At 41.6% G+C, this 14,078-nt stretch overlaps 2 protein-coding genes across 2 annotated transcripts; both read right to left on the bottom strand.

Moving 5' to 3' along the window:
• LOC110268393 lies at positions 4,259-5,871 on the bottom strand. The gene is made up of 2 exons (XM_021114516.1): positions 5,804-5,871; positions 4,259-5,721 (listed from the first exon to the last, which is right to left on the bottom strand). The coding sequence occupies exons 1-2, from the start codon at positions 5,869-5,871 to the stop codon at positions 4,395-4,397; spliced, it is 1,395 nt and encodes a 464-aa protein (XP_020970175.1). The 3' UTR covers positions 4,259-4,394.
• LOC107620353 lies at positions 12,825-13,904 on the bottom strand. Its single transcript, XM_016322526.1, has 2 exons — positions 13,652-13,904; positions 12,825-13,585 (listed from the first exon to the last, which is right to left on the bottom strand). The coding sequence occupies exons 1-2, from the start codon at positions 13,902-13,904 to the stop codon at positions 12,825-12,827; spliced, it is 1,014 nt and encodes a 337-aa protein (XP_016178012.1).

Below are 14,078 nucleotides of genomic sequence, written 5' to 3'. Positions count from 1 at the left end.
TTTTATTTATTGGATTTTAATAATTATAGGGGCGGGGCGGGTACCCGCAGGGGCGGATTAGGGTTCAATGTTTTACTACCCGCGGGTAGAAGTGGGGCGGGTTCTATGCGGGTTGTTGTACGGCGGGGCGGGGTCGGGGAGAGCAAAAACCTGCCCCTACCCACCCCGTTGCCACCCCTAGGGGCACATTATACATAGGTGAGCTCTATAATGTAGAAAGAGAAATTCTTCTACACATATATGTATGTGCTGTCAAAGCCATAGAATAACAACTGCAGGGGCGAATTAGGATTTAACGTTTTACTACTCACGAGTAGAAGTGGAGCGGGTTCTATGCGGGTTGTAGTACGGCGGGACGGGTCGGATAGAGTAAAAATTCACCTTTACCCACTCCGTTGCCACTCCTAGAGGCACATTATACATAGGCGAGCTCTATAATGTAAAAAGAAAAATTCTTCTACACATATATGTATGTGCTGTCAAAGCCATAGAATAACAACTGCTCATTATGAGAGACAAGGTCCGAAGACTGTCAATACTTTTTATGTTACTTTTGCTCTGCATCACGTGGGCATTGAATGTTTTTTTTTTTTGGTCATGATGAGGCATTGAATTGTTTTTTTTTTTTGGACGGGGACCCGGGCCAACAGAAAGCCCGGGTCCAGAACAGAGATCCATGCCTCCGAACCGACCCGTTATCCATGGGTGTATGTCACCCTTGCCGCAAGAGTGAGAGATTCGAATCAGCCTGTGCTGCGCCCTGGTACTTCCTCTTCAGCTAGCCGGCGAACTAATCTGACCCCTGCATGGTTGCTAACGCCGCCGGAAGGAGAACGCTGAGGACTTTCGAAAACTTGGCCGCCGTCAATCTGTCTTGTCACCGTAGTCGCAGCCGGATCTCTCGACAGCGCCCTCCTACCCCATCTAGCCAAACTCGAATACACTACTTCCCCTCACAATTTAGAGCAGTGAGAGAACCCCACGCCAAATTCCCTTCGAAGCCTCAGCCTGGATATCAGCGACACTGCGCTCCCTTTGCCCAGAACTTGGCATCCGTGGCCTTCATAGGTCGCCGCCGCTGAATCCGCCCTGGTCCTCCTCTGCCTCTCGATCCCGCAGCGCCCACTCTGCAACAGCATCGCCTCGGGTTGCATGCAAATCTTCTGTCTCAGATCATTTAGGATCTGGATAAAACCTGCCTTTCCTATCTTGTGACCTGGTTCGAGCCTTTCCTGTCTTCTTTGCCGCGAGAGTAAGAAGATTATGGAGGATCTTCTCTGCACCTAGCTGGCGACCCATGCATGGTGCTGGCGCCACCGCATTGAGGACGACGACGGGTTCCCCCACCACCTTGTCTCCTCAGCAGTACCCGGGCCTCCCCAACATCGCCTTCCCTCGCCGTCTAGCACAGATTCGTCCCACCTTCTTCCCGACAGAAGTTCGGAGCAAGGAGATCCCTCTCCGACCCACTTTCTCCCTTGCCCAGAACTCGGGTTCCGCAGCCTCCGTAGTTCGCAGCCCGTCGTTACCAAGGACTTGGATTCTGCGACCTCCATAGCTCGCAGCCCCTAAAACCACACTGCCCCCCTCTGCCTCCGAATCCCACAGCACCATCTGTGAACTAGAATCGTCTTGGGTTGCATGCTGATCTTCTGTCTCAGATCATTGATGATCTGGATGAATCCCTAACCTTCCTCTCTCATTGCCTGGTTCAAGCACCTCCAATCTGCCTTATTACAATCTTCTTTTTGTTCTTTTGTAATTGTTGCTTCACATCTGAGCCTCTCTTGTAATGATGCTTTGTATGTCTATAGGTGGTTTGATGCTCCAATTTGCTTGTAATGTGTCTGTTTCTGCTGCTTTGGCCACTGCTTTCCGTTCCTGGGGGTCCACGTTATTCCCTTCTCAGGTAGGCTTTCCATTAAAATATGAATGTCTTGGATTATGGCCAACGCCTCACCTAAAGCTGTGTTAGATTTAATTGCTTGAACTAGCTTTAAATTGTCAGATTCTATTAGAGTTTTGCCTATTTGTAGATTGTTCACTATGATCAATGCTTGCCTTATAGCCTGAGCTTCTGCAACAATACTTGATTTGGCCTGAATTTTTCCTGAGAAACCTAATATGATCCTCCCCTTATGATCTCTGATTACCACAGATATTGCACCTCTTCCAATATCCTTCTTGAAGGCTGCGTCAACATTTGCTTTCAACCAGTTCTCAGGGGGAGGTCTCCATTTCAGCAGGTTAGTTTTGCTCCTATTTACTTCTGTTTTCTGTGTCTGCTGTTTATCTACTAGTTTCCACTATGTTGCCTCTAGTGCTGTTGCCCTACAAATTGTCCATCTAGGATTTACCTCCTGTTGTTGAAATAGCTTGTTGTTCCTCGTTTTCCATATCTCCCACATGAGAAATCCTAGTTTGCTGATTCTCCTCTCCTGGTCCCCTCCACCACCTGCTCTCAATTTCTTTATGCATTCGACCATCCAATTCCCGATTGAGGTAACTGTCTCATTTGTTGGGGTCCATTGGCATTCCGCTCCGAACCATGTTGCCCTGGCCCAATTGCATAGTAGTAGTGCATGTTCTACTCTCTCTGAACTTTTTAAACATATTTGACAGACTGGATCTGATGCCATTTTTCTTTTGTATAAGTTAGAGCCTACTGGTAATATATCATGACATGCTTTCCATAGAAACATTCTAATCTTTTGTGGGACTTCCATTCTCCACACCTCCTTCCATATCTCTCTTTTATCTTCACTTGTTGATGGATTTCCAAATTTCATGCCTTGCCCAACTCTCCTTGCAGCATAATATCCGGTTCTTATTGAGTAGTTTCCATCTTCCCTCCATGGCCAATACAGGTTATCCTCTCTGTTCATTACACTAACTGGGGTGCTAAGAATCTCTTTGCAGATTTCTTGGGAGAATTTGCTTTCAATCTTCCTTTTATTCCACCCTTCCCCACTTACAATGAGATCCTTTACCCTCGCATCATCTGTGCTGTTTGTATTCAGAGGCCCGCTCCTTCCAGCAATCCAATTATCTTTCCAAATGCTGACGTTGGAACCGTCTCCTATGCTCCATTTTGCGTTTTCCCTTAGTAGCTCTCTTCCATGTAGTATGCTTTTCCAGACCCATGACGCGCCCTTTTTACCCTTCGCTGTCCAAAAGTTGCCGCCCGGAAAGTAAATTGATTTCAGGATTTGTACCCAAATTGCATTCGGGTTCTTCAATGCCCTCCATGCTTGTTTTGCAAGGTAGGCAGTATTTTGCTTTTCCAAGTTCTTGAACCCCAGTCCCCCATCTCTCTTACTCTCAGTAATGCTGTCCCATTTCTTCCAATGGATGCCCCGTTCCTTCCCCGATGCTGCCCACCAGAATCTTGCTACCTTTGCACAAATTCTCCTACAAAAACTCTTAGGGAACTTTAAGACGTTCATGATATATGATGGCATTGCCTGAATTACAGCCTTTATTAGTGTTTCTTTGCCTGCTTGATTCAGCAACTTTTCCTTCCATCCTTCTAGTTTATTCATGATCTTCTCTTCAATCCATGCTAGAGCCTTGTTGTGAGATCTTCCCCACATAGATGGTAACCCCAAGTATTTTCCTGGCGTGTCCCATGTTTTCATTCCTAAAATCTCTTCTATATTTACCCTCGTTTGTATCGATACTTGGCTTCCAAAGGAAATGCCTGACTTGTTCATATTGATCCTTTGTCCGGATGCCTCTGTGTATTCATTTAGCACGATTATAATCTGAAATAACTCCTCCTCATTCGCTTTCGCAAATATGATACAATCGTCTGCGAACAACAAGTGAGTAAGTGCTGGAGCTGTTGGGGCTATTTTAAGACCTGTTATATTGCCTTTCACCTTTGCATCCTGCATTAGGATCGTGAATACCTCGGCTGCTAAAATGAAAAGGTATGGGGATAATGGATCCCCTTGTCTAAGGCCCCTCTGAGGCTTGATCCTCTTCGATAGCTCTCCATTAACCTTTACCCTATAACTTGCACTCCTTACACATTTCATTACCAACTCAACCCATTTTTCAGCGAACCCGAGTTTTATGAGCACCTTTTCAAGGAAATCCTATCCAAGCCTGTCATATGCCTTGTTCATGTCCAACTTGATTGCCATGATTTGCGATCCCTCTCTTCCTTTTTTTGTTTAGGCTATGATAAACTTCTTGAACAATAACTACATTATCTTGTATGAGTCTTCCTCCCACAAAAGCACTCTAGGTTGGGGACACTATCTCCTAGAGGAGCCCTTTCAGCCTCAACACTATGACCCTAGTTATGATTTTGTAAATAAAGTTGCAGCAACTTATTGGCCTTAATTGATTGAGATCTTCCGGATCCTTGACCTTTGGAATTAAAACTACTATGGTTTCGCTAATCTCTTCCGGCAAGAACCCATTCCGAAAAAATTGACTACTGCACATACTTCCTTCTTGATTATCTCCCAGTGTTTTTGATAAAATAGTCCATTCAGGCCATCTGGTCCAGGAGCCTTGAGGCTGCCCATGCTAAAAACTGCTTTTCGGATTTCCTCTTCTGTGACCTCTGAGATCAGCTCCCTATTCATGCTTTCCGTGACTCTTACTGGAATATTTCTTATGACTGATTCACAATTCGTGTTGTTGCTTGATGTAAACAGCGCGTCAAATCGTTCCTCGATGTGCTTCATAATTTCTTTCCTATCCTCTATCCATGAGCCCGCCTCATTTCTAAGCTTTTCGATTCGGTTCCTTCCTCTTCTTTGAATGGTTGTGGCATGAAAAAAAGATGTGTTCTTGTCTCCCCATTTTAGCCATTTCAACCTGGCTCTTTGCCCCCAATATTTTTCCTCCTGTTTCCATAATGTAGCTATATTCTCTTTTATCTGCTGTGTTTTCTCCTGCTTCTCTTGTGTTAAATCTGAATCTTGTAGCTTCTTTAGTTCCTCCTTCAGCTTGTGAATTTCTTTGTCTGCTCGTTTTATTGTCCTCCTGCTCCACTTCCTAAGCTCCTCTTTGCAATTTTCCATTCTTGTTGTAATTCCTTTCCAGGCGCATCCTTGGACGTCTTCCTTTTCCCATCCCTTTCTTACTATATCCTCGCACTCCTCATGATCGGTCCAAAATGCCTCAAATTTGAAGCTCTTATCTATCTTTTGAACCTGATTTATGTCCAACACTAATGGGCAATGATCAGAACTAATAGCCGGCAAAGCTTTGAGTGATGCCTGCTGATATAAGACTCTCCATTCCCAATTAACTAATGCCCTATCTATCCTCTCCCTTGTGATAAATCCATTCCTCGGATTTCCGAACCATGTGAATCTTCCTCCTTTAATATCTAAGTCCATAAGATAGTTCATATCTACAAACTTCCTGAATTCCCTTACCTGACTTTGTGGCTTTGGATGTAGGCCTATTTTCTCTTCTTGGCTTAAAATGTCATTGAAATCCCCAATGAATAGTTGTGGTTCCCCTTTGTTGTTGTTGTTCACTGTGATAGCTCTCCATTGCTCTTTTCTCCTTCCAAAACATGGGTTTCCGTATATGAAATTGCACTCCCATATTTTTCCTTTTCTATCATCAATACGGGCTTTTATATGGTTATCACTCCAAAAGTAAATATTAATATTATATATTTCATTCCACAAAAGGCATAGCCCTCCGGACAGCCCCCGGGGTTCTATGTGAAATACATGCTCAAAATATAATCTTTTTTTTTAACTTCTTAATAGTACTTTCTCTAGCTCTAGTCTCCATTAGAAATACTATTGCAGGCTTTAGTTGCTTGCACATGCTGTGCAGTTCAGAAACTGTCGCGGGAGCCGCTACCCCGTGGTAGTTCCAGCTTATTATGCTCATGGTTGAGTTGGGGGCATGTGTAGGCCTGCCTCCTCAGCCATTGAGTCTTCCAAGTCATGTCTGATCTGTGGTCCTTCCCCATGAGCTCCTCCTTCTGTTGCTTTTCTGCTCCATTTGTTCTTCTTATTGGCCCTCCACATCTGCGTGGCTTCCTTTTCTTCCATCCCAAATCCTGCAGTCTGCTCCAGTGGGTTCTCTTCTCTTCCTCTTTTAAGCTGTAATTTTTCCTCCATTCTTTGAACAAGTTCTATTTCATATTCTCTGGCCACTACTATTGCTTTGCTGTTCTTCTGCTCTATCTCCTCTTCTTCTTCTGCTAGTTCTACATAATAGAAGCCTCCTTCGCTCTCTGTGACTATCTGCTTGCCTCTCTGTTCTGACTCTCTTTCATTTATTTTGTATTTTCTCATTAATCCATCTATGTCCATTTTGTTTCTATTGTGGGCCTCCTCTTCTACTTCTTCTTCTGTGATTTTTTTTCTTTTTTCTTCAGCCATGTTTTTGTTGAACTCCTTCAATAATTCTCTAATGGTAAGGTTCCTTTCTTCTTCAATTGGCCCACTTCTAACCTGTTGTCTATTTCTATTGGGCCTTTGGTTAGTGAAAGCCCATGCCCCTCTTTTTGTAATGACTGTTCTTTTTATGCTTGGCCCACTTTTTTCTTTATGCTTCCTAGGAATCCTGCTGCTATCCTCCACATTGTATTCTGCCTTTTCTTTTCCTTTGGCCTCCTTCACGTTTCCCATTGATACTGACTCACTGGCCTGCTGGTTTTGTGGGGTAGCCTCTTCCTTCTTTCCTTTTTTGTGATTTGCTGTCTCATCATCTTTTGAACCAAAGCTATTATTGTGCTTCTCACCGTTCACTCTATAATCATCAGCCCCTTTATCTTAATCTTGCACTTCTTGTATTGCCACTTGTCTCTCCCCCATTTGTTCTTGTGGATTTGCTAATCTGTCCCAAGATTTGGCAGAGGCACTAGCTTGAGAGCTTCTCACACTTCTTAGGCCTGACTCCCCTCTGTCTTTCTGTGCTTGTCTTTTCAGCCACTCCCTCCCTTGCCAGCTTCTTTCACGCGCCTCCCATAGCTCCTCCACCCAGTTGTTCTGTTCCTCCTTCCTCCTCCTTATCCCTGCCTTTCTTGCCTCATTCTCTATTGATCTCAGCCCTGGAGTTGTGAGTTCAGGCCCATATCTAGGGATTTCTGGGTTTAATAATGATCTCAGTAGCTCCTCCTCACATGCTCTTTTGTCATGTCCAATCCTCCCACACTTATAACAATAATCACACAGTTTTTCGTATTTGAATTCAGCCCATGAATGGCTTCCATCATTCCTTTTAAACCAAAATCCAGTTTTCAATGGTGCTTGAATGTTTATCTTCACTCTGACCCTCAGAAAAGATCTAAGCATGTTTCCCTCAACAAAGGGATCTTCTGCACTTATCACTCTCCCTACTATGGCTCCTATTTTCTCAGCATTTTTAATGTTAATTTTATCATAAGGTAAACCATGTATTTGGACCCAAATAGGAAGCTGATTGTAGTTTACTTCATCTATGGACAGGTTTGAGCTCCACCATTGCAGACTTAGCATATGCCCTTCTATTCTCCATGGTCCACCTTCATATGCTCTTCTGGCTTCCTCCTGACTTTTGAAGTTCAAGATGAAGGAGTTTGATCCTGCATTGGTGATCACCAGCCCCTTTGGATCTCCCCACATATTGAGGATCGTTTTGCTCACTGTAATCGTGTTTAGCACCTTTTCCGTCAACACCCGGCCGACTAGCTTCTGATCTGTGTTGTCTCCATGTTGAGCTGGAGATTTTTCTAGGTCTAGGACGTCCCCTTCCATGGCTGCATTCTCTATGCCTTTCATGACTAGCCTTGTTGGGTTGTATACCTTTCTCTGTTTCTATTAATTGTTCGTGATTATCTTCAGACTTATATTTGAACTGTACTTAAGTTATAATTTTGATCTAAGAGCTTCGCTTATCGAAGCAGTGTAACTCCACTTCTGGAGAGCGTGAGGCTCCACTCTTGGAGAAATTTTTTACAACGTATGTTCAAACTTAAGTTTTCCTATCAACCATATGGCATTGAATTGTTAAGAAGGGTGATTATATTTATTATTTAACATGGTTAATGATTCAATATAATCATGGGCCTTATATTGTTGGGCTTTTTGGAAAATGTTAAAAGGATAAGAAGAAGGCTTCAAGAGGGTAGGTAAAATTAAGATGTTAGTTCTTGTTATAAATAAAACATTTAAGATGTTAGTATAGAATCTACTGGGTTTAGAGTCCATTAACATATGACTCAACTATACATAAAATTTAAACTCTATACATAAAATTAACGCAACTACACAAAAATATTATAAATAAAATTATAAATTTTATTTTATAATTTAAAATAATCAAATTANNNNATACACCTGCTTGTTTAAAACAGCAGTCTTAGCCATTAAATCAGCCGCTCTGTTTGCTGTACGCTGGATGAGCACTAAAGTAGCTGTCCAATTGCGCTGAAACATCTCTTTGATTTTGTCAAGCAGATCAGAGTCATTCGTAATCATACTGATTGTGCCTCGCAAAACAAGAAGAAATGCATCAAGATTATCAGTTTCACATATGACCTCTTTACACTCGCAATCCCAAGCCATAACAAACCCTCTTCAAATAGCATGAAGCTCACAAGAGAGAACACTAGAAAGAGGTATACTGGCAGAACAACCTTTCATCCAAATTTCCATGCTGTCTCTAATAATACATCCAAAGCCAGCTAATTGCCCATTTTCAAAAACGCTTGCATCGCAGTTCACTTTACATACATTCATTGGAGGTGGTTCCCAGTTATATTGTAAAGAGGAAGGAATAATATATTTTTGGTTGGTAACAACCTTAGAAAAATCGCGAGTAGCATGTTGAACTAAGTGAACAATTTTCTCCTTACTCCATGGATCATCTTGATGGAAGATGTCATTGTTCCTATCCCTCCAAATCCACCAAAAGGCCGCTGCAAAGAGAAACTCATTTTTGTTGAGATTAGAACTAATCCAAGACACAAAATCCAAACTAGAGTCCTCAGCGGTCATTCCCAAATTTAAGCTAATCCAAATCTGACGAGCTTTTTGGCAAGTCCTAAAGCAGTGGTTAATATCCTCTAGAGCAAGATAACATCGCTGACAAAAATCAGAAGTAGCAAGACCTCTTTGAAACCGGTAACTAGCTGTGGGAACTCCGTTGTTGAGACAACACCAGAGCAGACACTTTATCTTCTCCGGTATTCTCAAGCGCCAAAGCCAAAGCCAATTTTCATTATCGTTCCAGCCAAATTTCTTTTTCAATAGCCATTCATACCCGCTTTTAGTCGAGTAGGTGAGAGTATTTGAGTTTGTCCAAAACCAACCTGTTTTATCTCCTGCCTGCTTGATAGGATCAAAAAGCATCAAATCAAGTTTAACTTCATCCGGAATCATTGTGCAAAGAATATCCCACCGCCAATGTCCATGGTACCAGACATCTTTTAGCTTCAAGTGAGAATCAGAGATGTGCACAAAAGGAACCAAAGGAGCTAGTGTTCCACATGGTCGCCAAGCATGATACCAAAAGGATTGAGACATCCTGCCTGTACACCAATCAAAACCATCACGAAGCTTTTCTATTGTCTTATAAATCGCTCGCCAAGTGCTTGAAACATTATTAGAAAAATTGGGTGAAAAGCAAGACCTCCCAGATAAATATTTTGCCAACATAATTCTTACCCAAAGCTTATCATTATTATGCAGTAATTACCAAACAAACTTTCCTAATAAAGCAAAATTTACACACTGGGTATCTCTGATTCCCAAGCCTCCATATTTTCTTGGAGTGACAACTTTGCTCCACTTGACATAATTTAAGCAATGCTCCCCCGCCTTTCCCTTCCACAAGAATTGTCTAAGCACAGAATCAATCTTTTTACAAACCGAAGTAGGAAAAAGAGTCACTTGCATCTGATAAATAGGAAGAGAAGAAGCAACAGATTTAATTAAGTAAAGCCTGCCTGCTCTGTTAAGGAGCCGACCTTTCCAACTAACCAGCCTATTCTTGATCTTCTCTAAAGAGTCCAAAAAAATAGACCTAGCAGCTCAAGGATGATTAAGGTTCACCCCCAAGTATTTGCCTAGGTCACTAGTAAAAGAAATATAAGAAACACCAGACAACATTTCCTTCCTTCTATTAGAGATATTTCTAGAACAAATAGCTTTAGATTTTTCAATGTTAACCTTCATACCTGAAGCTTTGTAGAACAACTCCAAGGTGTGCACAACATTCTGAACTTGATTTTTCTTCGCTTTACAAAAAATGAGGAGGTCATCTGCAAACATCAAGTGAGAAACTCTAGGTCCTCCTCTAGAAACAGCCACACCATCCCAAATACCCTCGTCAACTTGTTTGGAAATGAAGCACGCCAATCTCTCCATGCACAAAACAAATAAATAAGGAGAAATCGGATCTCCTTGCCTGAGCCCTCTGCGAGGTTGGAAGCTGCCCAATCTATTCCCATTCCAAAGGATGGAAAGATTTGAAGCCTGAACACAATTCATTACAAGCCGAATAATTAGAGAAGGAAAGCCAAAAGATTCAAGAGTGTGCTCAAGAAAATTCCAATCAACTCTATCATAAGCCTTTTCTAAATCAATCTTAAAAGCCATAGCTCCTTTTCTAGACTTTGTCCGCTTAAGAAAGTGAAGAACTTCTTGGGCCACAATAATATTATCAGGCGCTCCTCTACCATGTATAAACCCTCCCTGAGTTGGGCTAACAATCTCATCCAAAAAAGGTCGTAATCTATTAACCAGCACTTTAGTCACTAGCTTATAAATTACATTACAAAGGCTTATTGGCCGAAAATCCTTCAATCTAGTTGGAGGGTCGCATTTAGGGATAAGAACAATCAAAGTTTCTAACAAAGAATGGCTTAAAGTCTCCCCTAAGAATGCTTTCTGAACAGTACGCCACACCACATGACCCACCACATCCCAATATTCCTTGAAGAAAAAAACTTGAAAACCATCCGGCCCAGGAGCTTTGAACGAGCTCATATTATCCAGAGCTTCTTTAACCTCCAAAATTGTTACTGGTTTAGACAAATTATCACAAGCATCCTGGCTAAGAGATGACATAGGAATTTCTCCCATGCAATTAACTTCAACAGGCTCAGTAGAGCAAAAAATATTTTTGAAAAAATGAACAACCTCTCTTTGTAAAACTTCCGGATCATCAGATCAGAACCCATCACTGACCAGCAACCCATGAACCTTGTTAGATTTTCTTCTAATAATGGTTTGCATATGAAAAAAGCTAGTATTTCTATCACCATACCGAACCCATTGATCTCTTGACTTCTGGTACCAAAGCAATTCTTCCTGGGCCAAAACTAGATTATACTCAGCTCTCAATTCTTCCTCTTTATGCTTCAAAATCGGATCATCATCAACTTCTATTTTCCATTGAATACAATTCAAATAAGACTCCAATTCCCTCTTTTTAATAAAAATATTGCCGAAGACCGTAGAGTTGAATTCCAACGAAGCTTCTTGAACCCCAACAACTTCCTATGGATGCCAAAGTCTGTACTATTCCAAGATTTCTGAAAAATGGCCTTGTAATCAGGATGCGTTGCCCATGCCGCTTGGAATCTAAAAGGCCGGTTTCCTTTCTTGATAGGAACTCCTTGACATCGGATAAGTAGGGGACAATGATCATAGTGGGAACGGCTGAGAACTTCAACAAAAGCTTCTGGAAAAAGAAGGAGTCATTCTGTAGTACAGCAAGCTCTATCCAATCTCTTTGCAATTTCTCTGTTTCCTTGAATTTTACGGAACTAAGTAAACCGTCTTTCAGAGGTTGTCAGATCAAAAAGACCACAAGAATCTAGAGTACTTGCAAAGACACTACTGCGAGTCGAATAGTAATTATCCCCCTTCACCTCATGAACACTCCATTAAAATCTCCAACCACCACCCATGGGTCCTGAATGCACAAACCAATATCAAGCAGATGACTCCATAATTCTACTCTATTAGTGGCTTGAGGGCTGCCATAAACTGCACTGCAAATCCATCTTCGCCCACCACCATCAATTTCCAAAGTTACACATTGATTCATAACCCAAAGAATTTTACAAGAAAATTTTAAATTAGCAGAGAGAAACCAAATTCCTCCCTTATGTCCAACAGCATCTACAATCCCTACAGGATAATAGCCTAATCTCCCCCAAAATTCTTTCATAGTTTCAAACCCAATATGAGTTTCCACCAAAATAAAAAAAGTTGGTTGAAATTTTCGTACTAACTCCTTACAGTGCACCCGAGACATCTTATTTGACGCCCCCTTACATTCCAACTAATAATATTTAAATGGTCACAATCCATAAAAATAAATTAAATAATTGGAATTTATAATCATTCTACCTCACGTTGATGGACCCCTATCTCCAATTGTCTTTTGGTGGACTTGCGCCGCAGAACCATCATTCTTCTGTTGAGGTTGGTTCTCCAAGTTTGTTGTTGCACTAGCTTTATCAAGCTCTTTTTGTACTCAAGAATCCGTTGACAATGCTTTAGTAGGTGAGTTTTGAAGTAAAATAGGACGCTGCCTTTTGTGCCCTGCTTTAAAAAAAAAGGAGTACTCTGATCCTTGAAAGCCACCTGAGTTGTTCCCAAAGAGCCAAGCATGGATGGAGGATCTTTCTTTTCCTTAGACTCCACCTTTGCATTTGATGAGGATCCAGCATGCATGTTATTAGACCCAAAAGAAAATTTCTTACTCACTAAATTGGAGCATATCGCTACATTGGCTTTTTTTGGCACCACATTGGGGCCTTTACTAACTTTTCCCTTGCCTTTTCTACTAACTGTAACCCATTCACCCTCTTTTGCTTGAGTATCCCTATCCATACGTGATTCTTATAAATTATCATGCACAAGACCCGCTGCTCCATGCTTCTCCATAATTGGAATTGATTTGGCATTAATTCCAAATTCAAAAGTTAAATTTTGATTTTTTACTGGAATTTGACTACCTTCTGCCGTTTTCTCGTTGTTATCCACCGAAAACAGTGACGGCAAATTTTTCTCCTTCACCATGGTTTCCTTCCCAATGCCATTGTTTTTCTCTTTCGCACATTCTCTTGTTACATGCCCAAAGCAGCTACATTTTTCACAAATTAAATTCAAGTGCTCATATTCTATGTCATACATATGACCATCAACTTGAATCTTTTTTATGACTGGAAGTCCCAAGTTAATTTGCACACATGCTCTTGCATACTTTTCCCTCTCCGCAGACTTGGTGGCTAAGTCGATGCGGATCGGTTTGCCAACAGCTGACGCAATCATTTTCATGGCTCTCTCTTGATAATAGTTAATGTTTAAACCTGTGATTCTTATCCAAACCATGGTAGACCCAAAAGTGTTTTCACAAGGTCTGAATGAAGAACTCCAAGGTTTAACCGCAACATAACTACCAGTAATCATCCATGGTCCTCCAAGAAAAACTTTTTCTCTATCCTCCAAGAGATCAAATTTGACTAAGAAATAGCCAAAACCGACATCTAGTATCTCATATCCTCCTTTGGTTCTCCAGACTCCTTTAAGCCTGTGCGTGATCGCCGTATAGCTAAAGTTTTTTCCAAGAACTTTGATCACGATGGCATCTTTGTAGGGCTCTGCGAATATCTCCTTTGCTTATTCAGTGAACGTCACAGTTGGTATCTCCGAATCACCTTACTTACCAACTACTGTAGCCATCTTATCCCCATCAAGAGAATCAGCAACCTCCAAAGATCTCCTTGTTGAGGCACCCACAACTTTATCTTTGAACGATATCCGCTGACCTTGAATCTTGTTATTGTCTCCTTTAATTTCCTCCTTTTCACCTGATGCATGCCCACCTCCACTCTCCCCCTTATTGCTCTCGCCGGCATGGCCGGCAGCCTCGCTTTGTGCCACCCTCAAAGACTCTCCCCCGCTCTCTCCCCTCTCCATTTCAAAATTCAAAATTCAAAATGTTGTTTAATTACAACATGTACATTGTTTGTTTGTTAGTACCCACCACCTTTGTCATCGGAAATAAAAATTTCAATTAAAAAAACAAAAAATTACTTTGCGAAAAAAAAAAGAACAAAAAATTCAAAAGAATAAAACCCAATATCCTCCTCA

The sequence above is a fragment of the Arachis ipaensis genome, chromosome B10 (genome assembly GCF_000816755.2).
Source record: "Arachis ipaensis cultivar K30076 chromosome B10, Araip1.1, whole genome shotgun sequence".
Taxonomy (NCBI): Eukaryota; Viridiplantae; Streptophyta; class Magnoliopsida; order Fabales; family Fabaceae; genus Arachis; species Arachis ipaensis.
Note: the sequence above shows the minus strand (reverse complement) of the source record. Positions and strands in the feature narration are given on the sequence as shown.